This window comes from Quercus lobata, chromosome 2 (genome assembly GCF_001633185.2).
Source record: "Quercus lobata isolate SW786 chromosome 2, ValleyOak3.0 Primary Assembly, whole genome shotgun sequence".
NCBI lineage: Eukaryota > Viridiplantae > Streptophyta > Magnoliopsida > Fagales > Fagaceae > Quercus > Quercus lobata.
Genome location: NC_044905.1, coordinates 64,894,399 through 64,920,227, shown reverse-complemented (window position 1 = coordinate 64,920,227; position 25,829 = coordinate 64,894,399). Strand labels below are relative to the sequence as shown.

General features: G+C 38.0%; 1 protein-coding gene across 2 annotated transcripts; it reads left to right on the top strand.

Annotated features, from left to right (window-relative positions):
• On the top strand, nucleotides 1–25,829 carry LOC115976224 (DNA-directed RNA polymerase 2B, chloroplastic/mitochondrial-like). Of its 2 annotated transcripts, XM_031097382.1 has the most exons (19): nucleotides 1–1,180; nucleotides 2,072–2,287; nucleotides 2,606–2,739; nucleotides 2,829–2,895; nucleotides 4,284–4,342; nucleotides 6,062–6,179; nucleotides 6,381–6,494; nucleotides 6,675–6,806; nucleotides 6,892–7,308; nucleotides 8,976–9,026; nucleotides 9,384–9,454; nucleotides 22,014–22,098; nucleotides 22,340–22,492; nucleotides 22,642–22,716; nucleotides 22,831–22,920; nucleotides 23,034–23,081; nucleotides 23,966–24,080; nucleotides 24,159–24,262; nucleotides 24,938–25,829. In XM_031097382.1, the coding sequence occupies exons 1-19, from the start codon at nucleotides 251–253 to the stop codon at nucleotides 25,046–25,048; spliced, it is 3,090 nt and encodes a 1,029-aa protein (XP_030953242.1). In that variant the 5' UTR covers nucleotides 1–250; the 3' UTR covers nucleotides 25,049–25,829. The 2 variants fall into 2 exon arrangements, with proteins under 2 accessions (XP_030953242.1, XP_030953243.1); XM_031097383.1 differs by lacking the exons at nucleotides 4,284–4,342; nucleotides 6,062–6,179.

Genomic DNA, 25,829 nt, shown 5'->3' with positions numbered 1-25,829 from the left:
ATTCACCCCATTTCGACTGAGGGACAGAAAAGAAAGCAAGAGACACTGTGTACTGTGTTGTGAGATAAAAAAGAAAGAAACAAAGGTTTAAGAAGGGTTTAGCTTCAGCCTTCAATAGGCGGCTACTACTCACTACTTCTTTCCTCTGCTATTTTCTTCCTCTCTCCATGAATTCAATTCCTTTTGTAAATTCCTTATCAAACCCAAGTCTTCGATCCCATCACCAGTTTCGTTTTCCTCAGAATATTTGATGTCCAGTGCTAAAACCCCTCTAATACTCTCTGCAAATCACACCCCCCAAATCGACCATTTCCTTCCCTTTTCTGTGCTCACAAGCTTTCCAAAAAACCCTTCTAGGATCTCCACAACCATGTGGAGCAACATTGCCAAGAGAGCCATTCAATTTCAAAACCCCCGCAGGTTTTGCCTCCTCAATCCCCAATCCCTCAGACGAGCTTATAGCTTTCTGGGTCTTACCCACCATCCGATTCTCCCCGAAAAATTCAAATACAGGCCAAGTTACGGGTTTTCTGAAATGGGTTTTCGTAGAAATGGTGAAATTTTGTCACATGAGGAGTTTACTGGGAGGCCAAGGCCAAGTTTTGGGTTTAATGGCTTTTTTTGTCTCAAAGGGTATGCGAGTGTTGCTGAGGCTGAGGCTGAGGCAGCTTCGTCTACAGATGTTGAGGAGGATGGTTTAGTTGGGGAGGAGGTTCAAGAATTGTTGCAGGAGATGAATAAGGAGGAGAAGAGGCAGGTTGAGTATAAACGGAGGAGGCGGCGGACTATGATGAGGGGAATGGGGCAAGGGAAGTATCAGATGCTAAGGAGGAGGCAGGTGAGGATTGAGACCCAGGCGTGGGAACAGGCGGCCAAGGAGTATAAGGAGCTATTGATGGACATGTGTGAGCAGAAGCTGGCCCCGAATTTGCCTTATATGAAGTCATTGTTTCTTGGCTGGTTTGAGCCTTTGCGGGATGCCATTGAAAAGGAGCAAGAGTTGTGCCGGAGGGGGAAGAACAAGGCTGCTTATGCCCCCTATATCAACCAGTTACCGCCTGACATGATGTCGGTAATCACAATGCATAAGTTGATGGGATTGTTGATGACCGGAGGTGAACATGGGTCTGCGAGGGTGGTGCTGGCAGCTTGCGCGATAGGTGATGCCGTTGAGCAGGAGGTAGGAAGTTGTTTTCCACTCTCTTCTCATGGTCATTTTGGTTTGAACCCTTATATCAGATCATTCTATGATCTTTAGTTGTTCCTTTTAGGATTGAGTAAAGAATATTTTGTTTTGGTTTAGAGGGCGATTTGGAAGCTGATATTAACTAAAGAAGAGGAAAGATCTTTTTAGTTTTTGATTTTCAAATGCTTTGAGAGTAGTGGTTATAGCATTTGTATTTAGGGTGATGAAATTACAGAAATGGGAATGGTAATTGTCAAAATTGTTTGATTAAAACCATGGAGAAGTTCATATTTTAGCCTTAGTAATGCTGGCAAAAGTGAGTGATAAGTGATTTTATGACGGTAGGATGTGATGTCTGATAATGAATAAGCTTTGTCTTACGACTAAAAATGGCAGATAAAGGCCTTATTGTTTGTATGGCTTGAAATTTTGGTGTTTTTGTGAAATAGTGTGGAGCAAAGTTTTAGCAACAGCTGAGAGTTTTCAACATTTAAGTATACTGGCTTTAGAAAATGGATATGCTGGAATCATACCAATTACCTTTTTTATGATGGGATACTCTTAGAGAGATTAAGCAAATTATAGAAATTAAATGGAAGTATCATGTTGTGTCCAACATTACCTATAACGTTGGACATGCTAATATGTTTATTGTTAAAGTCAGTCACATCCATGGTTCTGTTTCATTTCTAGCTTATTAAGTTCTATTGAGATATGGATTCAGGGGAGTGGAGTCATGCTTTTCAAATTAGCCTCTCTTCCTATCATTTTGAAGTATCTCACACTTTGTTTCGTCTAGACTAAGCAAAGAAGTGTTCTGCTCTCCCTACATCCTTCACTTTATCCTCTAATGAGTGCTGATGTGTTGTTTCTTCAATGTGTCAGGTTAGAATACACAAGTTCTTGGAGAAAACAAAAAAGAAAAAGGGTGATAAAGATAAGGAAAATGATGGAGATGACTCCAATGCTGTTCTTAAGGATCAAGAGAAGTTAAGAAAAAAGGTCACTACTTTGATAAAGAAGCAAAAGCTGGTAGCTGCGAGGCAGATAGTGAAAGGACAGGATGATTCGAAACCCTGGGGCCAGGATGCTAAGGCTAAGGTACATGACATGTTGTGTTGACTTGGTAAAAAGTTATTAGTTTTCTATTTGTATGTGCTTTGTTAAACAACCAATTGTCCCAAAAACTCCCTTCACGTGTGAGCTCAAACTCTCTTTTAATAGGTGAGGCCCAACATGTGGGATTTTAAATGAGAGGTAGAATGGAGGAGGCATGGATCAAACTTAGGACCTCTTGCTTTGATACATTGTTAAATTACTAATTGTCCCAAAAGCTTAAACTATTGGAAAGTGGTAAATTTAATCATTTAACCACATAACATGCTCTAAGAAGGTGCTCTTTGCCCTTATTCTTTTCAGGTTGGAAGCCGTCTGATTGAACTGTTGATGCAAACAGCTTATATACAACCTCCAGCCAATCAGTTAGCAGATGGCCCACCTGATATTCGGCCTGCATTTTTACACTCGCTCAAAACTGTGATGAAGGAAGGAAAGTAAGATCCATTAATCTCTATCTTATTAATCAATTATATTTTTCCCCTGATCACTTTAAATGGTGCTTTTATGCTTTTCCTTTCAACAGGAAAATCAGCAGAAGATTTGGCATTATAGAATGTGACCCTCTAGTTATCAAAGGCCTTGAGAGAACTGTAAGAAAAATCCTATCAAATTTTCATTCTTTAATAAAAATTTACTTCTAGATACCATTTTCATAAGATAATGAAAATTTTCATGTTGGCATTTGTAGATTTTTGTTCAGGGTTTAGACAGCTGGTAGATATTTTCTAGATTGTTAATGAGGATAAATCATTTTCTAGAATGTTATAGTTGATTGGCAGATAATAAATTAGCCTCTTGAATTTTCTTTTCTTTGTTCTTGTTTTTTTTTGGGGGGGGGGGGGGTGGGTTGGGGTGTTCCTTCCCAAGAACACATCTTGAAGTTTTCGTGAAACTTGATTTTCTTCTTTCTTCATGTGGGTTATGGCGGAGTATTAGTGAAGGGTGGGAAACTTTCGCTAAGCATTTCTCTTTTGTGGTGGGGGATGGCTCTCGTATTCTTTTTTGGCATGATAAGTGAACTGGTGATGTTCCTCTCAAAATTCTTTATCTTCAGTTATTTTTGTGTTCAGTTAATAAGGAGGCTTGTATTTCTGAGGTGATAAGCCCTCCAGTGGGTGATAATGACAGAGTGTGGAGTTTAAGTTTTCACAGGGACTTCAACGATTGGGAGTTGGCGGCTTCCTACTCCTTTCTTCATTTCATCCAATCCCGAATTCCTAGGGAGGGAGGGTGTGACAGACTTTGTTGGGATCTTAATGGCAATGGAAAGTTTGATATTCGGTCCTTTTATCATAAGATTCAAAATGCAACTCCCTCCACTTTTCCTTGGAAGGGAATTTGGAAAGTTAAGGTTCCTAAAAGGGTGGCTTTTTTTATGTGGACAGCAACCCATGGTTAGATTCTAACTTTGGATAATCTTATGCTTCATGGTCGCCCTTTGTCAAATCGTTGTTGTTTGTGCTGTTGCAATGCGGAATCTGTGGATCACCTGTTACTTTCTTGTCCGATAGCTCATTCTTTGTCGATGTATATGCTTTGGTTGTTTGGAATCGAATGGGTCATGCCAAGTTCAGTTGTGGACTTATTATTTTGCTAGTATCATTGACTTGGGAGCATAGCTCAAATATTTGGGATTTGGTTCCAAGTTGTCTAATGTGGACTATTTGGACTGAACGGAATCGGCGGTCTTTTGAGGATGAGGGGAAAACTGTGGTTCAGCTATTAAAGTATTGCCAGCGGACCCTCTTTGATTGGTCTCGTTGTTGGGGTTATTTGGATTGTTCTACTCTTTTGGATTTTCTTTCATCTATTAGAATAGTTTAGGGGCTGATTTTGTCTTTTTGTTTCTTTTTTCCTATGTTCACTACTGTGGACTATTTGTGCTTCTCTCACTATTTTTTTATTAATAATATTCTCTTCTTACTTATCAAAAAAAAGTAAATGATGGATTTTAAAATTTTGTTATTTGCACAAACAGGCAAGGCACATGGTGATACCTTACATGCCAATGCTGGTGCCCCCAGTCAAGTGGACAGGGTATGTTAGTTTTTTTTTTTTTTTTTTTTTTTGAGAAGAACAGGGTATGTTAGTTGATTCTTCTTATTTTTTATTATTATTATTTTCAGTGTGCTGCCTTTTCTTTTACTTTTTATTTTATCATCTCTCTATAGAACTTAGCTGAAATTCAAGATTTCATACAGAGATAGCATGATTAAAATTGTTTATTTTTCATACTAATCATCATTGAGTACAACTTTAAACCTTTGGGGCAGGTCTAGTTTATGCTGGAGTTAATAATGGTATGAAGAAATGCAAGTGCTGGTTTGAGTTTAAATTTAGTTTTTGTAGTTTTTAACTAGTAGGGTGTTTTGGTCTTTAGACTTACTAAGTGATAAGAAAGATAGGTAAGAACTAATAGTGTGTTTGGTTGGATGAGTTTTAGGGAGAATGGAAATTGGGGAAGGAAAAGAGAGAAATTTTCATTTTCTTTTGTTTGGTAGAGGAGAAAATAGGGTTGAAGGAAAATGGTGTTTGAAGAGTTTTCTCTCCAGGGCCCACAAATCTCTCTCTAAAATGGATAAAAAACATGGAGAGAAAACTTGAGGGAGGCAAAATGTCAAGATTACCCCCACTTTTTCATCCTCTCTACCAAACACATAGTGGAAAACACAAATATTTTCTATCCTTTCACTTTTCCATCATCCCAACCAAACAAAGCCTAAAAGAGCTTTATCATGAAGAGGGAGTGATTTCCATATTGATAACACGTATATGTTGTTGATTTTTATTTAAAAAAAAAAACATGTTAATTCAATGAATTTTGAAAAGAAGATATATATTGTGTGTCCTTAAAATTTTCTAGGATCCAGCCATTTGTTATGGCCTTTAAATTAACTTTTATGATCCAATTAAGAAATCATAATGGAACTATCAAAAAGGATTAAATATATGTAATTTTGAATGGAAAAAAGATTCTATTAGACATTAAATTGTTTCCATTTCACAGAAAAAACCTGTGGTCCTTGCTTTCTTGCAGACTGACGTTATCTCTAGAATTTCTTAACATATTAAAGAAGTAACATCATCTAGGACCTTGCAAAATATTTTAGGCCTAGACTTGTGATAGACTAGTAAGAAGGGTTTCTTCTCTATGCAAAACCTTTAGTTAAGCTCTCTAATTATCATGCAAAAGAAGGTTACTTCGGTGGTTTTCTAGTAGAATATTATGTAAAAAGCATAAGTCTAGGCTTTGGAGTAATAAGTACTTTTATATATTCTGGTTCTTTTGAAACAAGGTTTTTTTGCTCCTCTTGGTCAAACATGTAGAAATTCCTGGTTGTTTTGAAGTAAGGGCTTTTTGCTCCTCTTGGTTGGACATGTAGAAGTACACAGAGGCAAGGTTCTTTTAAATATTCACATCAATATAGACACATATGAATTATAAAAAAAGATATAGACACATATACCCCCTTCTGGACAAGGATTGGTTTATCTAAATGTAAAAATTAAGCTAAAATTCAATATAGTTGGAGGCTAGGAGCTCTGATTTCATTAGTGCATCCATGCACCAGAAAGGGAATTCCAACTCTTACTTGCATGTATTATTCTGCTAATCAATCAGGTTCAGAGATACAGATGGCTTTTAGGGGTTCTAGTGATGGTAGATAATTGTGAAAACAGCCTGCCTAGGCTACCTCCAGGTTGAATAGTTTCTCTTTTATTCACTGTTCTTTCTTTTCTTTTGTACTTTCACAGTTATGACAAAGGAGGACACTTGTTCTTGCCTTCCTATGTCATGCGCATTCGTGGAGCCAGACAACAACGTGAGGCAGTTAAGAGGGCCCCTAGGAAGCAATTAGAACCTGTTTTTGAGGTCTGAAACCATTTGCATTGCTTTGTGCCTTTATTTATGTTTTATATCATTTAATCTGAACTATTTGTTGACCTGGCCGTGAGGACTAGATACCAGCATTATGTTTGGCTGTCATATATGTAAATTTATCTGCTTGAAATTTTCCCCACTTTTTTTCCATTTTGAAAGGCTGCTACAATTGTTTTTGTAAATTACTGCCAGGCCCTGGATACTCTTGGGAATACCAAATGGAGGGTAAATAAGAGGGTACTTAGTGTTGTAGATAGAATCTGGGCTAGTGGAGGCCGTCTTGCTGATTTGGTGGACCGCAATGATGTGAGTTACTTCATGTTATTTATATTTTTATCTTTCTTGTTATGATGTACTTATGTTGTTTAACAGTATTCCAACCTCCAAGTGATTGGTATCACTCTACAAACTGTTGAATAAGTCATGTGCCATATGAAGTGTGCTTGGTTCAGTGAAATGCTTTTCTTTTAACTTTATGTGTTATAGATTCCCTTACCGGATCAGCCAGATACTGAAGACGAAGCTCAGCTCAAGAAATGGGGATGGAAAGTCAAATCTGTGAAGAAAGAGAACAGGGAGAGACATTCACAGCGTTGTGACATAGAACTTAAACTTGCGGTAAGATCCTTTTCACTTCCTGTGACATAGTAACTATATTATATTTTTAATAAGATTTATATCGACTTTTCTTTACTGGGAGCAGGTAGCCCGAAAAATGAAGGATGAAGAAGGTTTTTTCTACCCACACAACCTTGACTTTCGAGGTCGTGCTTACCCAATGCACCCATATTTAAATCATCTTGGGTCAGATCTATGTCGGGGTATTCTAGAATTTGCAGAGGGACGCCCTCTTGGAAAGTCAGGCTTACGTTGGTTGAAGATACACTTCGCAAATCTATATGCTGGTGGTGTGGACAAATTATCTCATGAGGGTCGACTGACATTTACTGAGAATCATTTGGATGATATATTTGATTCTGCAGACAGGCCACTTGAAGGCAAGCGCTGGTGGTTGAATGCAGAAGATCCATTTCAGTGCCTGGCTGTTTGCATCGATCTCACTGAGGCTTTGAGAAGTTCGTCCCCGGAGACCTTTATTTCACATATTCCCATACATCAGGTACCTTCGTTGTGGCATGTTGCCAGTTTTTTCTCTTTTGAACTCTGAAGGATTGGGTTCATAAGTTGATAGTGTACTACGTGTATTTGACATAGGAAAGATGTAGGGAATCTGTCTATGTGTGCTTGTGGTGGCAGAGCTCTTGCAGAATTCATGGATCTAGAGTTTGGAATTTCAGAAGAAATGGTTAGGGTTCAGAGATTGACTAAGGTTTCAATACAGGTTGATGGAAAATGTTGGACAGCCAATGTGTTTGGGAATTATGGCTGTTTTGATAGGTTACTCAGTGGCTATTTAGTAGGAAAAAATATGTGGCTTTTAGGTTTAGATAGGTAAGGAGGGCTCAATTTGAAATTGCAAAACAGAGAAGAAAAGAAAAAAGTTTGTGACTGCTGTGAATGGTATCCAGGAACAGTACCAGTGACTTGTGAAGAAGAGGAGGAAGAGAGAACGCACTAGGAAATCTTGCCCCAAGGGCCAATACTCTACTCAATCTCTAAGTCTAAATTTTTTGAATAAAAAAAAAGAGCATATATTCATATACATTAGTTGACCCTCAATCTGCTAGGGTTAGGACTCTCAATTTGGCCAGTAGAACCCAACAGAAGACACCTAATACCATATATATATATTCCAAACATGATTAAGAAATTAACCCTAGATATTAAGTTATTCTTAGGAATTTTATGAAGTTGCACAGCTTCCCCTACATATAAAAATGCTAATAATAACACATAAATCAATGGCTCAAATTAAAGGATCCTTTATTATTATTTTTTTTTTTATATTGAAAATCAAATTTAAAGATCTTTTAATCCTAGACTTCTAATGATTTGGCTGTCAAACTCTCTTAAGACTTGTCTCATGCTGATGTTGTACGTGATCTCCATACAAGCAAAACTTTAAGTTGCCAAAATTGAATATTACAGCAACTTGACTTCCTTCTATGACTGCATCATTATTAGCTCAGAATAGTAATTCATATGGTTTTGGACATCTTTCTAAAGGAAATATGTGAATGACCTTACAAGAAGCTATATTCGTATGCTAGATTTTAATTAAAGATTTTTTTTTTATCAGTAAGAAAACTTTAAATAAAGAAATTGATAACATTAATTGGATAAAGGAAGGACAAAGGGAAATAAGTGGATTAGAGCTGGGTAAGGGAGCTACAGGAGGCATAGAAAATATTTTCTATGTACTTATACAAAAACTCCATGATTTGTGTTTGCATGTGCCAAGGAGCTGTAGCTCAAATGCCACTTCCTCCCCTTGTAAGAGAAAGGTGGAGGGTGAATTCGTGGATTCAGGACCCACTGGGTGCATATGTACCTAAACAATAAAAAAAAAATGGTTCTCTCCTTACTCAAGTCTGTTGTAGAGACAAATTAAAGGATAAACTTAAGTGGGTTTCTTCTAGGGTTTTTACTATTTCGCCGTGTATTGTAGGCTCTATGTCATATCATTGCATGTTGCATAGATGCGGGTGGAACTATCAAGTTAATTGCATTTCATATTTCTTTCGTCATGTGATACCATCATCTGCTAGGTGTATAAGTTCTTCAACTATTGCTGAGCTTTGGTTTGGTCTTGTATGTCATGTTTTCTTCAGAATTTATAACTTTTAATGAGATTTTTTTTTATTACCCTTTTATGATATTCTGTAGGATGGCTCTTGCAATGGTTTACAACACTATGCAGCTCTTGGACGAGACAAGGTGATGGTGTTGTTTTAATTTATAATTTGATTTAGAAGTAGGTATTAAGGTTTCACTTTTGCTTATATGAACTCCAAATAAGGCAAAAAACAAAAAAAAAATCTAGTGACCAAAGCTCCCTAGTTATATCAGAACATAGAAAAAGATTATTAATTATTTCCCTATTAGTTACTCTGCGCCTTTGAAGGTTATTTTCTGTCATTATTTTATGAGAGCTGATGTCCGGATGCTTTAATGGAAAACTCTCTCACTCGCTCCTCTCCTTCCCTTTTCTCTCTCTTAAAAAAAAAAAAAAAAGCTTCGTTCTCAGATGTTTTTGCATTATTTATCATTAATAAATAATATTGTTTCATTCAGTTGGGAGCAGCTGCTGTCAATTTAGTTGCAGGAGAGAAGCCTGCAGATGTATACTCAGGAATAGCTGCTAGGTAAGCTGTTCTTTACCAAGGCAATCTCCAGTGTTGATTTTATATATACAAATTTAAAGCATTAATTTAATTTTTGAGAAGTTTGAAGCAATACCATACAATGTAAAAAGAGGAAGTAAACTTTTGGCTTAATAAAGGAATTTAGATAGACTAGGATCCGTTTGGCATTACTGTAGGAAGTAGAGCTTTTGTAATAATGAGCTTTAAGTGAAAAGAGTTTTAGCATTCTGAGCATTTTATAAACTACAATAAAAAAAGTATTTGAAGTTGTTAGACCCGTTTGGTGATCAAACTGACAAACAGCTTTTAGACGTGAGAAATAACAAAAGAGGACATAATAAAACTGCTTTTATTTCATACTTGAACCCAATTAATTCAATTAATGACCAATATTATTGTTATTATTATTGGCAGTTTTATGATTATTATTATTATTTATTTATTTTGATAAGTTAAAAAGATGTATATTCAAAACGCTACTTTATGCATGAGAAACACAAAACAAACCAAAAGTACAAAGAAAAGAAAGAAACAAAAAAGAGAAGAAAACCAAGAAGAAAACTAATTACAAAAGAGCGGAGAAGAAAGGAACGAAGGGAGTTTTTGAGGAGGAATCCGAGGTGACTAATCAGGTAGTACAATTTTAAAACTTTGTACAAGGAGACTGAGGGGTGGAGGCCTTTTGTGGAGGGCTTGGAATTTGATCGTATTGGGGATGTGGAGAGGGTTTGGCTTGAAAGGAAGTTTGAAAGAGAGGAGATACTTCAAGTTGTACGTGATTTGGAAGGGGACAAAGCTCCAGGTCCGGATGGGTTTACTATGACATTTTATCATCATTGTTGGAGAGTAGTGGAGAAAGACGTCTTAGCGGTCTTTGAAGAGTTTTTTCAACATTGTAAGTTTGAAAAATCCCTTAATGCTACATTCATTGCATTAATTCCTAAAAAGAATGATGCCTTTAATATTAGAGATTTCTGACCTATTAGCTTGGTGGGGAGTATGTATAAAATCTTGTCTAAGGTTTTGGCAAATCAATTGAGAGTGGTTTTAGATCAGTTGATTTCTGAGACTCAGAATAGCTTTGTGGGTGGGAGACAAATTCTTGACTCAGTTCTTATTGCGAATGAGTGTGTGGATAGCCGAGAGAAGAGTAGGGTTCCTGGAATCATTTGTAAATTTGATATTGAGAAAGCCTACGATCATGTGAATTAGGAGACTTTGTTGAATTTGTTGTATAGAATGGGCTTTAGAGTAAAGTGGTGTAAGTGGATCCGTACTTGTATATCCACAGTTCAATTCTCTGTTTTGATTAATGGGTCTTCAGCTGATTTCTTTGGTAGTTCAAGAGGTTTAAGACAAGAGGATCCGCTATCTCCTATGCTGTTTTTGATTATGATGGAGGTGTTTAGTAGGATGTTGAAAAGAGTGGAGGGAGCTGGCTTGATCCGTGATTTTAAAGTTGAGGGTAGGAGGGGTGGTGGGGAATGTGTTACACATCTACTGTTTGCAAACGATACTATCCTATTTTGTGATGCGGATGTGGAGCAAATCCCTCATATTCGGTTGTTGTTACTTAGTTTGCAGGCGGTAACAAGTTTGAAGGTTAATGTGCATAAGAGTGAAATGGTTCCAATAGGGGAGGTTGATGATGTGCATGCCCTGGCTGAAATTTTGGGTTGCAAAGTTGGAAAGTTGCCTATGTCTTATCTTGGCATGCCTTTGGGGCTTCACATAATTCCCCTTCAATTTGGAATCCTATTTTGGAAAAATTTGAGCGGAGATTAGCCGGGTGGAAGAAGCTGTATTTGTCTAAGGGAGGTCGATTGATGTTACTCAAGAGTACACTATCTAGTCTTCCTACCTATTTTCTATCGCTATTCACAATTCCTACTCATGTGGCTAATAGAATTGAAAAGTTGCAAAGGGATTTTCTATGGGGAGATAGCAAAACTCATCTGGTAGGATGGGATAAAGTTTGTGCGCCTATAGCCAATGGTGGTTTGGAGATAAGGAAACTTACTACTTTCAATAAGGCTTTATTAGGGAAATGGTTGTGGTGGTTTGGGAAGGAAGAGGATTGGTTATGGAGGAGGGTGGTAGCTTCAAAATATGGGGAAGAATAGGGGGGTTGGACCTCAAAACTGGGTAGGGGAGTTCATGGGTGTGGTTTGTGGAGAGGTATTCGCATGGGATGGGAGGATTTTAGCAAAAATTGTCAATTTGTTGTTGGGTTGGGGAATAGAGTGAGGTTTTGGCAGGATGGGTGGTGTGGGGGTCAACCTTTTCACTTGGCTTTCCCAAGGTTGTATGGTATTGCCATTGATAAGGAGGTATCTGTTGAAGCTTCTTTGTCAAGGCAGGGGGCAGAGGATAGAAGAATTTGGGATGTTCGTTTTATTCGAGAATTTAATGATTGGGAGATGGATGAAGGGCTGCATTTTCTTCGTATTTTGGGAGCTAATACTCCTCCAATGGATGTGGGAGATCAGATGAGATGGAAGTTGAAACTTAATGGGGATTTTGATATCCGGTCATATTATAACAAATTAAGGAATTCTCCTTCAATTGTCTTTCCTTGGAAAGCTATATGGAAAGTAAAGGCCCCTAAGCGAGTTTCCTTTTTTGTTTGGTGTGTAGCTTGGAATAAGATCCTAACGGGTGATAATCTAAGATTAAGGAGATTGGTTTTTGTGGACTAGTGCATTATGTGTCGAGGTAGATCACTTACTTTTTCATTGTGAGATGGCTTATCGGTTATGGAGCTTTGTCTTTATAACTTTTGGCCTGTCTTGGGTTGTACCTAGATCGATCCCAGATTTGCTTTTTGGCTGGTGGAATTGGTTGGGGAAGCACTCGTCTCAGATATGGAATTTAGTTCCGTTGTGCATCTTTTGGTGTATTTGGAAGAAACGAAATCGGCGGACTTTTGAGGATTTGGATAGTTCCGGTGATCAGATGCTTGCTTCTTTTAGTGGGACTCTTTTTGATTGGTCTCGGGCTTGGGGACTCACGACTAGTGATTCTCTCCCTTCTTTCATTAGCACTCTTTCTCTTTGTAATTAATCTGTGGATTGGTTTTCTTTTTTGTTTTTTCTTTGTTTCCTTCTTGTATTTTCTGGGTTTGCTCTATATTTTTCATGCATAGAGTAGCCATTCGTATATATAACATTCTTACTTATCAAAAAAAAAAAAAAGGAACGAAGGGAAAGAATCACTAGATTTGAGTCCTCAAGCTCTAGACCAGTCGAAAAGAAATCCGCTAAAAGAAGCAAGTAACTGATCTCTAGAGCTATCCAAGTCCTCAAAATTTTGCCGATTGCACTCCTTCCAAAGACACCACACTATGCACAACGGAACTAAATTCCAAATGTTAGATGAGTGCTTCCCCTACAAATTCCACTAACCAAAGAGTAGATCTGGAACCATTCTTGGTAAGACCCATGAAGTCCCAAAAGATTTAAAAATAAAACTCCACAACTGATGAGCCTTCTCACAATGAAGTGATAAATGATCCACAATCTCCCCACAATGACGACATGTAATGCATCAGTCAACAAAATCAAAACCCCTAAGTTTCAAATTGTTACTCGTGAGAATCTTGTTCCAAGCTACAATCTAAACAAAGAAAGAAACACGCCGAGGGGCCTTAACTTTCCAAATACTTTTCCAAGGAAAAACAATGGAAGAAGAACCTCGCAACTTATTAAAGAACGAATGGATATCAAAATCCCCATTAGGCTCCAACTTCCATCTCATCTGGTCCCCAATATCCGTTGAAGGAATATTGGATCCCAAGATACGAAGAAAGTCATCCCCTGTAACCAACTCCCAATCGTTAAGATCCCAAATGAATTGAACATCCCACCTTCTCCTTTCCCCCGCCCCCAACCTTGTTAAAGAAGACTCAATAGAGGCCTGCCGATCAATGGCAATACCATACAGCCCCAGGAAAGCCAGTTGGAGAGGTTGATCCCCACACCACCCATCTTGCCAAAATCTCACTCTATTCCCCATCCCAACAACAAAATGAGTATTTTTGCTAAAATCCTCCCAACCCATACGGATACCTCTCCATAAACCACATCTGTGAACATCCCTACCCAATTTAAAAGTCCATCCCCCCATTCTTCCCCAAACTTCGAAGGCGGTTTTATTATTATTAATAGTATCATCGTAATCATCATCATTAATATTAGCTCTCTCTCTCAAAATAGGTGAGCATCAAGCATCATTTTGAAAAATACTAATGGACATTTATGTCAATTTATTATTTCTATTAAAAGCTATAACAGTGCACTAAAGAGCTTTAATGTTAAAGGTCTGATTTTTTTTTTTTTTTGGATAAGTAAGAAGAAAATATTATTAATAAGGGAAAAGCATGAAAATACAAAGGGTTCACGGTAGTGAACAAAAAGACACAAGCAGCCACTAAGAAAAACTAATGGACGAAAGGAATTCCATAAGGGTAAAACAATCCGAAAGACCCCAACACTGAGACCAATCAAAGAGGGTTCGTTGGCACAAATCTAATAATTGAACCACAGTTTTCCCCTTATCCTCAAAGAACGTCGATTCCGTTCAATCCAAATAGTCCACATTAAACAGCCTGGAACCAAATTCCAAATATCGGAGCTATGCTTCCCAAGCCAATGGTACCAACAAAATAATAAGTCTGCAACTGAACTTGGACTTATTTCAGCTTTAGCTTAAAGCTATTTTCCAGCTTTAGCCCTTAAAGCCCTTTTTCCTCCCTCTTGATGTTATACCAGATGGGCACAAGGCTTCATTTCTTATCATTAGAATAAATTATTTATATGTTTCTAGATTGCTGATTAAAGCATCTGTAATTTCAAAAATTATGCTCTTATTGCATTTCCAGTTTGAGATGGAGGAAAAAGAAAAAGTAATAACTCTGGATACCCATCTATATGCTGTAGGAGAGAATGATGCGTACATACCTCTCTATCATTTTATGCATTCAAAATAGGAAAGTTAGCATAAGTTGAGCCATCATAAGAGATACTCTGGCAAGGGCACCTTGGCATACAACACATCAATCTCAATCCCACCCCAAAAGAAAAAGCATATTCATCATGAAAGCATCCACCCAGATGCAATGCAGAGCAAATCAAGTGTCTTATGGAAAACAAAACGAATGCAGTATCTTTCCTTTCCTCTGTTTTTGTGACAAAAAACAAAGTGATTCTTAGCTTGGAAAAACAGAGAGTTTGAGGCTTGGCTACCTTGAATTAGCCATAGATTTTTCTGTCCTCCTGCTTTTTTCTGTGTTTTTTATGCTTCTTTTGTTGATTTCTTTTTCAATATGGGAGGCTCTGTTTTTTTCTTCGTTGAATAAAAAACATTTGAGTTTTCAGTTGAGGAAGGTGGTTCTTATTTCTTATTACGGATCTTTGAGAGAGGCCACACCTCAATGCACTCTGTTTTTATGGGGAAGGAGAGTGCAAACCGATTTTTGTTCCACTTGGAGGAATTAATTTCAAAGCAATCACCTGGTCATTATGCAAGATCATTTAGAGAGGGTGATATTGTTTTCATCCTTCAATTGGGGTCCAATGCCCATGGCACGTTTTGAATGGTTTCTGAACTTCTTCATGGTCGACGGAAGGGTGACATAATGATACCTGAGGGAAGGTTGGGTAGTGGCGGGCACGGCTTTGGCCTAAACCTGAGGAAAATTTTAAAACCAGCTTCTCTTACAAGTCAGGAATCGTTTCATAGAATACAGAGTGCACCAAAGACTGAGGTGGCAGTTGTGGTTAATAGACCTCGTAACCACGGCAGCGCAAAACATAAAGGCAAAGCAACCACAGATATTCCCAATAGAGACGCCTCAATATCCTATGCGTCAAAACACCAGTGGCGGAGGAGTTGAAGGAAAGAATAAATCTGCATTGGTTGGGGTGAAGATTTTGTCAGATTTCAGCTGTAATACCTGCAAGAAAAGTATCCTAGGACAGAGGAAGCAACTTGGTGCGAAGCTTTTGTCAGATCTCAGCTGTAATCACCGTGATACCTGCAAGGTACGTACTCTAGGACAGAGGGAGCTTCTCGGGGCGAAGGATTTGTCAACGATAAAGGGAATTGAAAGCTATGTTGCATGGACACGGACACGGACACGGACACGGATTCGGGGATACGGCAATTTTTGAAAAATAAGGACACGACATGGCGGGGACACGGCAGTTAAATAATTAATTAAATTTTATATTTAGGCATATTTTTTAATATTTTTAGACATAAAATACATTTATGTCTAGAATTTAAATTATATAAGTACTACAAATAAGTAAACTAACACCCAAAATAGTATAATAATACACATAAAATGTTTAGAATACAAACCAAAAGTTTAAACAGGCTACATTCAACGTCAAACTAAAAACATTAAGGAAAACCAGATTTAAACTTTTGGGATATATATATATATATATATGTAGTGAGAGTGGGATTAAAAAAAAAAAGAAAAAAAAAAGCGTCATAACTTAAGTAAACAGAGTACACAGCATCTCTGAAAGAAAGAAAAAAAAAAAAAAGAAAGAGAGAAGAGAAGAGGTCGGACTCGGACCTATCCACGCCGAGAGAGAGAGAGAGAGAGAGAGATCGGAAGGGACAGAGAGCACGGCGTCAATTTGAAAGTGACAGGATCAAATCTGAGCTGTCCTTGGATTTTTTATGCGTATGGAGCATGGGTTAGATGGGAGATGGGCTATAGTGTGGTCTGAGGTTAATGAAGTGGGCCCAAAGCCCATTGACTATAATAAGCCCAAACAAAAACCTGTCCCTTCGGTTGGCCAAGTTCCAAACCCAAAGCCCATTGACCATAATAAGCCCAAACATAAACCTGTTTTTAAATGGCAGCCCAAACCTCCCCAGCCCACTATTCCTCTCACCTTGGCACAATATTAGACCCACCCACACTCTAAGTACTCCTTGCAAGTTCCTCTCTCTCACCTAATCACTTCGGCAGCAATAGAAACTTCTCTGGTGGTAAGCTAACTCCGACCGACATGGAACTGACATGCACCGAGATGTTTCTGAGCAATTCTGATGCTTTCGTGACTGAGTCTCTATGTTCCGAGGCTTCCGTGGATGAGTCCCTGTGTTCTGATGGTGATGTGGCCTTGCAACGTGACATCCAACGGATCATCCATGAGCATATAGACGACGTCATCAAGAAATGGGGGAATTCCAAGCAGTGGGTTCTTGAATTACGAGATGGGAGGAGGGTGGCAGTCCCGAATCAAATTTCCTTGCCACCGGGAGATGCCGTTGTCGGAGTGGATGACTCGAATCAGTTGGCGTTGGTACCGGGGGTGTCATCGGAATCTAAGGAGATAAATTCAGAATTGGAAAAAGGGGATGATGTTATTGTGGAGGAATGGGTTTCAGATATTTGTTCCGAGGATGCTTTTCAGTTTACTGAATCTTCGCCACCTCTAAATGTCGAACCATTGGCTTTCTCTTTGCCTATGGGTGTTTTGGATATTTCTGAAGGGTTAGCAACTCTGGATGTGGAGAAATTGCTGGATAAGGTCAATTACTCAGAATGGTTTCAGGAAAAATTCAATGGTTTTGATGATTTTCTTGGGACATCCCTCAAAGGTTTGGAAGAGCCAGCAACCAATTTCCTGTTGGTTGTTTGAAGCTAAGTTATAGCAGAGGGCTATTAAGGAAAAAACTGAAAAAGCAGTGAAGATCTCAGGGAGGAAAGGAATAAGGGAATTGAGGGGTTTATTTAGCTCTGTCAATTATGGTTCAACTTCTTTAAGGCGCATTGGTAATGGTAAGGAAATGGCTCTAATTATTTCCCAATAAATTTGAAGATTTTATCTTGGAATGTTAGAGGTTTGAATGAGAAGGAAAAACAGCTCAAGGTTCGTAATTTTTTACTTTCTTTGAGGGCTGATATCGTTTGTTTGCAAGAGACAAAATTGGAATGGGTTACAAGAGGACTTGTTAGAAGTATATGGAGTTGTTCTTACATAGATTGGTTATATTTGGGTTCAAAGGGTGCTTCTGGTGGAATTCTGCTCATGTGGGACAGAAGGGTGGTCGAAAAGATAGGAAGCAGTGGGGCATTTTTCGATTTCGTGTAGGTTAAAAAACGTCAGTGACCAATTTGAGTGGGATTTCACAGGTATCTATGGTCCAAATTTGAACAAGAAGCGTCAATTTATGTGGGAGGAATTGGCAGGCTTGAACAGTTTGCCGTGGTGTTTAGGAGGTGATTTTAATGTTATCCGCTTTCCTTCGAAGAGGTTAGGGGCGGGAAGATTTACTCGTTGCATGAATGGTTTTTCAAATTTTATATCTCTTCATGGGCTAATGGATAATCCTTTGGAGAGAGGTCTTTACACATGGTCTAACTCCACCTCAGCCTCTAGAATAGATCGGTTTCTCTTCTCTCCAATTTTGGCAGATTATTTCACTCATTTCTTCCAAAAAAGGCTTCCTAGAGTGTTATTCGATCACTTTCCAATTCTTTTGGAGAGTGGGAGTCATCGAAAAGGGCGAATTCCTTTTCGTTTTGAGAATATGTGGTTGAAGGCGGAGGGGTTTTTCGACAAGGTGAAGTCCTGGTGGGAGAATTACCATTTTCAAGGGACTCCTAGTTACATTCTTGCCAAGAAGTTGACTGCTCTAAAAACGAATCTAAAGAAGTGGAACGAAACAGATTTTGGCAATATCACTGCCAAGAAGCAGCAATTATGGAGTAAGTTGAATGTTTTAGATGTAAAAGAGGACAATCGACCTCTATCTGAGGAGGAAAAATTGGAAAAAGCGTCCTTTCGCGCTGAGCTTAAGAAGGCAGCCTTGCTAGAGGAGATTAGCTGGAGATAAAAGTCTAGAGTGTTGTATTTAAAGGAAGGCGACTCCAATACGAGGTTTTTTCATAGGATGGCTAATTCTAATAGAAGAAATAATTGTATTGAAAACCTTATGATTGATGGGGCTTTGTCTTCCAACCAGGATAGGATTGCTGACCATATTGAACAATTCTATATGAACCTATACTCTGAGCTACAAGAGTAGCGACCTTTCCCGGATGTATTGGATTTTCCAAGGATTTCAAGGGATAATGTGGATTGATTAGAGAGACCTTTTGAGGAAACTGAGATTTTTGAAGTCATCGAGGAGTTTAATGGGGATAAATCTCCTGGGCCAGACGGTTTTTCGAAGGCATTCTTTCAAGCTTGCTGGGGGATTCTCAAATCAAATATCATGGCTGTGTTCCACCATTTCCATGTTACAGGTCAGTTTGAAAAAAGCTTGAATGCAACTTTCATTGCTCTCATTCCTAAAAAAGCTGCAGCAGTGGAAGTAAAGGACTTTCGGCCTATTAGCCTTGTTGGGGGGTTTATAAAATACTTGTTAAAGTTTTGGTTAGTCGTCTTCACATGGTTTTAGGAGAGATCATTTCAGCACCTCAGAATGCCTTTGTTCTAAATAGGCAGATTCTTGATTTTGTTCTTATTACTAATGAATGTCTTGATAGTAGATTAAAGTCTGGTCAGCTAGGATTGTTATGTAAATTGGACATAGAAAAAGCCTTTGATCATGTGAACTGGGGATTTCTTACACGCTTGAGCGTTGTGAATTTCTTGATAAGTGGAGGCGATGGATTTCATTTTGTTTATTAGCGGTTTGTTTTTCTATCCTTATTAATGATTCTCCCCTTGAGTTTTTTGGAAGTTCAAGGCTGTTGCGCCAAGGTGATCCTTTGTCCCCTTTGTTATTTGTGTTGGTCATGGAAGCAATCGGTAGAATGTTAGATAAGGCTATCTATGAGGGTCGTTTGTCAGGTTTTAGTGTAGGTGATTCTGCTGAAAGATCTTTGGTGGTTTCCCATCTCCTTTTTGCTGATGATACTCTAATTTTTTGTGATGCTAATATTAATCAAATGCTGATCCTCCATATGGTGCTCATTTGGTTTGAGGCTGTGTCTGGTCTGAAGGTAAATTTGGGTAAGTCTAAACTGGTGGCTGTGGGGATAGTTCATAACATTGATCTTGTGGTGGTTGTCTTAGGCTGCAAGCAAGGGTCTCTCCCAATGAAATATTTGGGTCTTCCTTAGGGGGCAAAATTTAAGGACAAGTCAATATGGAATCCAATTCTAGAGAAGATGGAAAGAAAATTAGCAGGTTGGAAAAAATTATATTTATCCAAGGGAGGTAGAGTCACTTTAATTAAAAGCAATCTCGTAAATCTTCCTACTTATTTTCTTTCTTTATTCCCTATTCTTGCTTCTATGGCCAACCGAATTGCTAGACTTCAGCAGGACTTTTTGTGGGGTGGCCTAGGGGATGAGCCCAAATTTCATCTAGTTGATTGGTCTACGGTGTGCACTCCGCTTTCTTCAGGTGGTTTGGGGATTAGGAACCTGAGAACCTTCAATGTAGCTTTATTAGGGAAGTGGTTATGGAGATTTGGGCAAGAAAGAGATGCTCTTTGGTGTCAAGTGATAGAGGTGAAGTATGGTTGTGATTGGGGTGGTTGGTGTTCTAGCTCTTTCTCTAGTTCATATGGAGTCAGTTTGTGGAAAAATATTAGAAGGAGGTGGCCCTCTTTATCTCGGTTTATTCTGTATGAAATTGGAGATAGATCAAAAGTGCAGTTTTGGCTAGATCGTTGGTGTGGAACATCTTCTCTTGCAAATTGCTATCCTGAATTATATAGGATTTGTCGTATCAAAGAGGCAAGTGTGGCGGATCTAATGAGGTACACCAATGGAGTCCTCCATTGGGAGATTCTTTTTTGTAGGGATGTGCATAATTGGGAATTGGAAGCTTTCAGGAGTTTCATAAATACCATTTATAGCACTCCTGTAAGGGGCATTGGGGAGGATAAGAGATGTTGGCTGCCTTGTAAGAGTAAAGGGTTCACAATTAGTGCGTACTACCATCTTCTAGTTGGCCATAGTAAGCAGTTTTTCTCTTGGAAAAGCATTTGGAAACAGAAGATCCCCTCTAGAGTGGCTTTCTTTGTATGGACTGCTACCTTGGGGAAATGTCTGACAATTGACAATTTAAGGAAAAGAAAGGTTTGCATTTTGGATTGGTGTTATATGTGCAAGAATAGTAGTGAATCTGTTGACCATCTACTCCTTCATTGCGCAATTGCTGTGGAGTTGTGGGATATGGTTTTTGGTTTATTTGGAGTTTATTGGGTTATGCCAATGTTTGTTGTTGGGCTATTTGCTTGCTGGCAAGGTTGATTTGGTCGCCATCGTAATGGAGATATATGGAAGGCTGTTCCTCATTGTTTGATGTGGTATATTTGGAAGGAGAGAAATAGTAGGTGTTTCGATGACAATGAGCGTTCCATGCCTGATCTCAAGCTTCTATTCTTCAGAACCTTATTGGACTGGTTCTCTGTGTGGAGAAACCAACCTTTTTCTTCTATTTTGGATTCACTTGATTTATGTAATGTTCACTTTTGATATGTTCACCCCTGTATACTCCCTGTGTATTTGGGTATCTCTCTCTTTTTTTCAATAAATCTTTATTACTTATAAAAAATAAATAAAAAATTGAGCCATCATAGTGGAACTCAAAGTCTTTCAGTATCATCCTAGAGGACGCTAACTGAAAAGTTCCGGTACTTACATTTCCTCTGCTATTGCTATTTGGATTTTGGAAGGAGGAATTTTCATCAGGATGGTTTTAAGTTATCCAAGTAGAGCTACTGCATTTCAAGAACTAAGAAGTAGGTCTGCCATCTATGGCAGCTATGGCACTTGTCTTTTTTTTTTTTTTTTTTTTTTTTTTGCCAAAGTAAGAAGTAGGTCTGCCATCTATGGCTATTCATTTCCCGCATCTACAATTTTCTGGTTCTCTGACAGATATTATATGTTGTAAACAATTACATAATTATAGTGAGCACTAAGAAATTATATTTAAACAGATATATTTAGAGGATATAAATTATTTATAATCAGGAGGTCTAAAGATATTTTCTCTCCCCGATATTATTGATCGCTGTAATCTAGGTTCTTGATTTGTGCCACTGTAGTACATTTCTAGAGTACTTGGTTTTTTTAATAAATTTCTTATGTCACTTATCCAAAAAAAAAAAAATTGGATCATATCTCTGGGTCAAAATTTAATCCCCAAACTTTGTGATTACTTTATGAATAGCTGAGCCTAATGTCAACCCTTTATGAATTTGCTGCCAACTTTAGAAAGATGTGGAGCCTACTATAAGTTTTTTCCAGGCTGGTGGTAAGAAAGTACAGTATTGATTAGCGGTCCTAAAGAACCAAAAAGGTATGGGTCCAGAGGATTTGATGTTATCTATGGAAAGCAAATGACTAGTGAAATGTTTAAAGTTACTTCCAATTTATTTATGCTAAATAATTTTGACTTTACAACCAAACAGAATCGGACTAATATGATTTTAATAACAATTTTATGTGGTATTCCACAGAGAGGGAACACCAATCTTTGTGGAGTATTTCTAACTTCAGTGGCCATCATTCTCTTTCAAAGGAAGTTGTCTAAGAAAACAGTTTGTTGATGATGTCATTTTTGCAATGCAGAGTACTAGAAATCATGCAGGAGGATGCGCAGAAAGATCCTACTATTTTTCCAGATGCATTGCATGCAAGAACATTAATTAATCAGGTTCTTTGCCTACTTTTCATGTCTTGATTTGAACAATGTCATGTGTTGCAAATGTTACTAAGATAAACTTGGCAAATTATAGCCATCAAAATTTTGAATTATTTTTCATCATGAATCATTTAGAAGATGCAATGCAAGTATGTTTTATGCGATGTGGTTGGTATAGATTGCAATTTTCCCTACGTGAACTCCTCCTGTCTCTTGCAACCAATAGTTGAAATAATGGCTGGATATTGTCTAGGTGGACAGAAAATTGGTGAAGCAAACAGTGATGACATCGGTCTATGGTGTCACTTACATTGGTGCTAGGGATCAGATCAAGAGGAGGTTGAAGGAACGCAGTGTCATTGCAGATGATGTAGAGCTCTTTGGTGCTTCTTGTTATGCTGCAAAGGTATGGAATATAGGGGAAGGAGGATTGGTACTACTATATAGCCTTACTTTTCTTCACTAAGATATGATGAATGCTTGCTCCATACATTACATGTGTGTGTATTCAATGATTTTATCTTCAATAACAATTCTCTGTATTATTCTGTGCAGATCACCCTAACTGCCTTGGGGCAGATGTTTGAAGCTGCACGCGGTATCATGAGCTGGCTTGGTGAATGTGCAAAAGTGTGTCCCGTGGCTCTTTTCTTTTGGTTTGCTTAAATGTGTACACCATCCTTGTTTACTTATTTTTCTGTAGTCATTTTACAAATACTTGACTTCAAAGTTTAATATGAACAGATAATTGCATCTGAAAATCAGCCAGTACGGTGGACAACTCCACTTGGACTTCCTGTTGTGCAACCTTACCGCAAATTGGGAAGGCATCTTGTGAGTGTTCCAAAATTTATAGGAACATTAAGGGTCACTACTCTTATCATATTTATAAAGTCCAAAGCAGGATTTCAAGTCATTAAAGCTTTTTTTTGTGAAATTCAATGCAGATAAAAACTTCTCTTCAGGTTTTAACACTACAGCGAGAAACAGAAAAGGTAGCTGTAATTATTTTCTGTTGGGGTTCTGCTTTAGATATGTTGGATGCCATTTGGTGTTACTTGCAAGATACACCCATGCATTGTACATTGACATGTAAAATGAAGATGGCCTTGCATTTGTTTTCCCTTCAACCAGAATATTTGTCCTAAGATGATGTCATCTTATCTCATTCCATGTCTGGAACACCTATTTTATGCTGTACCATTTCTCTGCAAGCATGTTGCAGGGGTGCAGTTCCTACACCTTCCTGCAATCCTGCCCCACTGTGTGCCCAGGGAGCCAATTTTTTCTCTCATCCTAATAATGTTAAAATTCATTAGTTTGATATATGCACCCAAGTTTGTATATTGAAATTATTAAAGTGATCGTGAAAATTAAATGCATTCATATTTCTACCACACTGACAACCACCCTCCCATTTTCTCTTTCCTCTCCCCTTTGTCATCTGCTTAAATTCACTAGCTTGATATATGCACCCAAGTTTGTATATTGAAATTATCAAAGTGATCCTGAAAATTAAATGCATTCATATTGCTACCACACCGATAACCACCCTCCTATTTTCTCTTTCCTCTCTGTCATCTTCAAGGAAAGATTCCTGGCTCTGCCCTTTCTAGCATTCCTTATCATCTCTTTTGTTCCTGTGAAAACCATAAATGGCTTGGAGCAAATGATGGAATCAATGAATATGTATGGATTTGGTTGGTTTCCATATCCTTAATGGACACAAAGATACATATCTTTGGTCAACTTCTTCATGGCCCCAGATGAAAATGGAACCAAAAAAAAGGGGGAGGTCTTTGATGTGATGAATTTAGCCATCATATTCGTTGAACACTCTGAACCTCAGTTAAACAAGATTGTTATTTTACTATTATAGGTTATGGTCAAGCGGCAGAGGACAGCATTCCCTCCAAACTTTGTTCACTCCCTCGATGGTTCTCATATGATGATGACCGCAAATTCCTGCAAAAAGGCGGGCTTGAACTTTGCAGGTTTTTCTGGTCATTCCTTCTTTTATTCCTTTTTTGTTTTTAACTTCTACTGACTATGCCACTGGTATATGATTACAGGAGTTCATGATTCATACTGGACACATGCATGTGATGTGGATGAATTAAGCAGGATACTTCGAGAAAAGTTCATTGAACTCTATGAGACGCCAATATTGGAGAATGTAGAGTCTCTTCACTTCTTAGATACACATTTACTGTTAGTATTATCAAGGTTCTTAGGGTTCCACCATGGACTTACTAAAATCTTATCCATGTACGTTGAAGTGAGTGGATTGGATTTGGCCACTTCATCAATAATTTAACTAGTTACCAAAATAATAATAGGCAACGTTTTTTTAAATGTTGTTGACACAAAATCTAATCGACTAATTTCAAAATGAATGGATAGGATTCTAAGAACTCCATGGTGGAATTACCCTAAGAACTCTAGACTCTAGTGGATCTTAATCCGTGACTAATATTTGAGTTTTCATTGAGTTCTTCTGCAATATCAGCCCAAATCTTATCTGTCTGCTTTTTAAATTTGTTATGTGGTTACTTTCGTTGAGGGGATACATAAATAAAAGACTTTATATTGTTAAGGTGAGGTTTTGATTGAAAATGACAATAATTGGGTTTCTTAAAATCACCTTGCTTTCTGAATCTTTTATTGACTCCTCATTTTCTTTTTATTATCATGTTTGTACAAATTTAAGCAATAGATGGTTTTATGATATATGCATAAGCTGCTGATTTTAAGGAAAACACGGTAGTTCATTTATTTATTTTTTCTACTGAACTTAATATTGAAACTAAGAAAAGTTTATTTTCTTCTAATCCATTGTTTTTGTATACAGTTACTGGAAAGCTTCCAGAGGTCCTTTCCTACATTGTCTTTCCCTCCCTTACCTGAACGTGGAGACTTTGATTTAAGGGACGTCTTAGAATCACCCTACTTCTTCAACTGATCTGATGCAAGGATTTCTCTTCATCTAGGGCTACAATGATCCCAGGCCTCTGCAGATGTTTGCTATCTCTGACAGTTCTCTTTGTTTCTATCCATGAGTGGTTTGGAGAAGGAGGTTGTTTTATCAAGATGCCTTGTTGAGAACTGCTGCACCATCCTTGTATATATTTTGGAAGATGTCCCTGGGCATTGACATTGAGAAGATAGAAACATGGTCAGTATCTGCTTCATGCAGCCCTGAACTCGGAGCTTTCTGTGCCCCTGTACAGCCAACATGAACTTTAGTTTCTCAATGTATGTATGCTACGTGGGTTGAAAAGCTTTTCTGAAACTGAATCATAAAGCAAGACATTTCCAGAAAGGAAGCTGGGAACTTAATGCTTTGCCTGGCTGCCACTGGACACAGCTCATTGATAATCCATTTCATAGGATCATGTGAAAGAAGAAGAGCTTCATGATGATTCGAGCGATACAGAACCCGTTTGCATATCCTTGATAACGGAGAATGCTAACATCAGGTTCCTTTGGTTCTTGCTGACTGATACAAATATTGCTTTTTCTACAGGATATGTACCTCTTTTCCATTCTTGTTCGAGCACAATTGTTAGATGGGTATTAAGTTTTTTTTTTTTTTTTTCTCCCATGTAAATGTGAATAATAAATATTCATTGTTTTCCCCCCTCCCGCTGAAGTATATACTTTGAATTAACATGTAATAGAACACAAGCAAAATTTTGTATTGAAACTATAGATTGCCTTATAAATTAAATCTTTTTGGTGTA

Excerpts from the sequence above, each read along its gene's own strand:
- LOC115976224 (XM_031097382.1), top strand. The coding sequence starts at position 251 with ATGTCCAGTGCTAAAACCCCTCTAATACTCTCTGCAAATCACACCCCC. Across the intron at positions 7,309-8,975 it reads CACATATTCCCATACATCAG|GATGGCTCTTGCAATGGTTT; the intron begins GTACCTTCGTTG and ends GATATTCTGTAG. Across the intron at positions 22,099-22,339 it reads CAAGAACATTAATTAATCAG|GTGGACAGAAAATTGGTGAA; the intron begins GTTCTTTGCCTA and ends GATATTGTCTAG.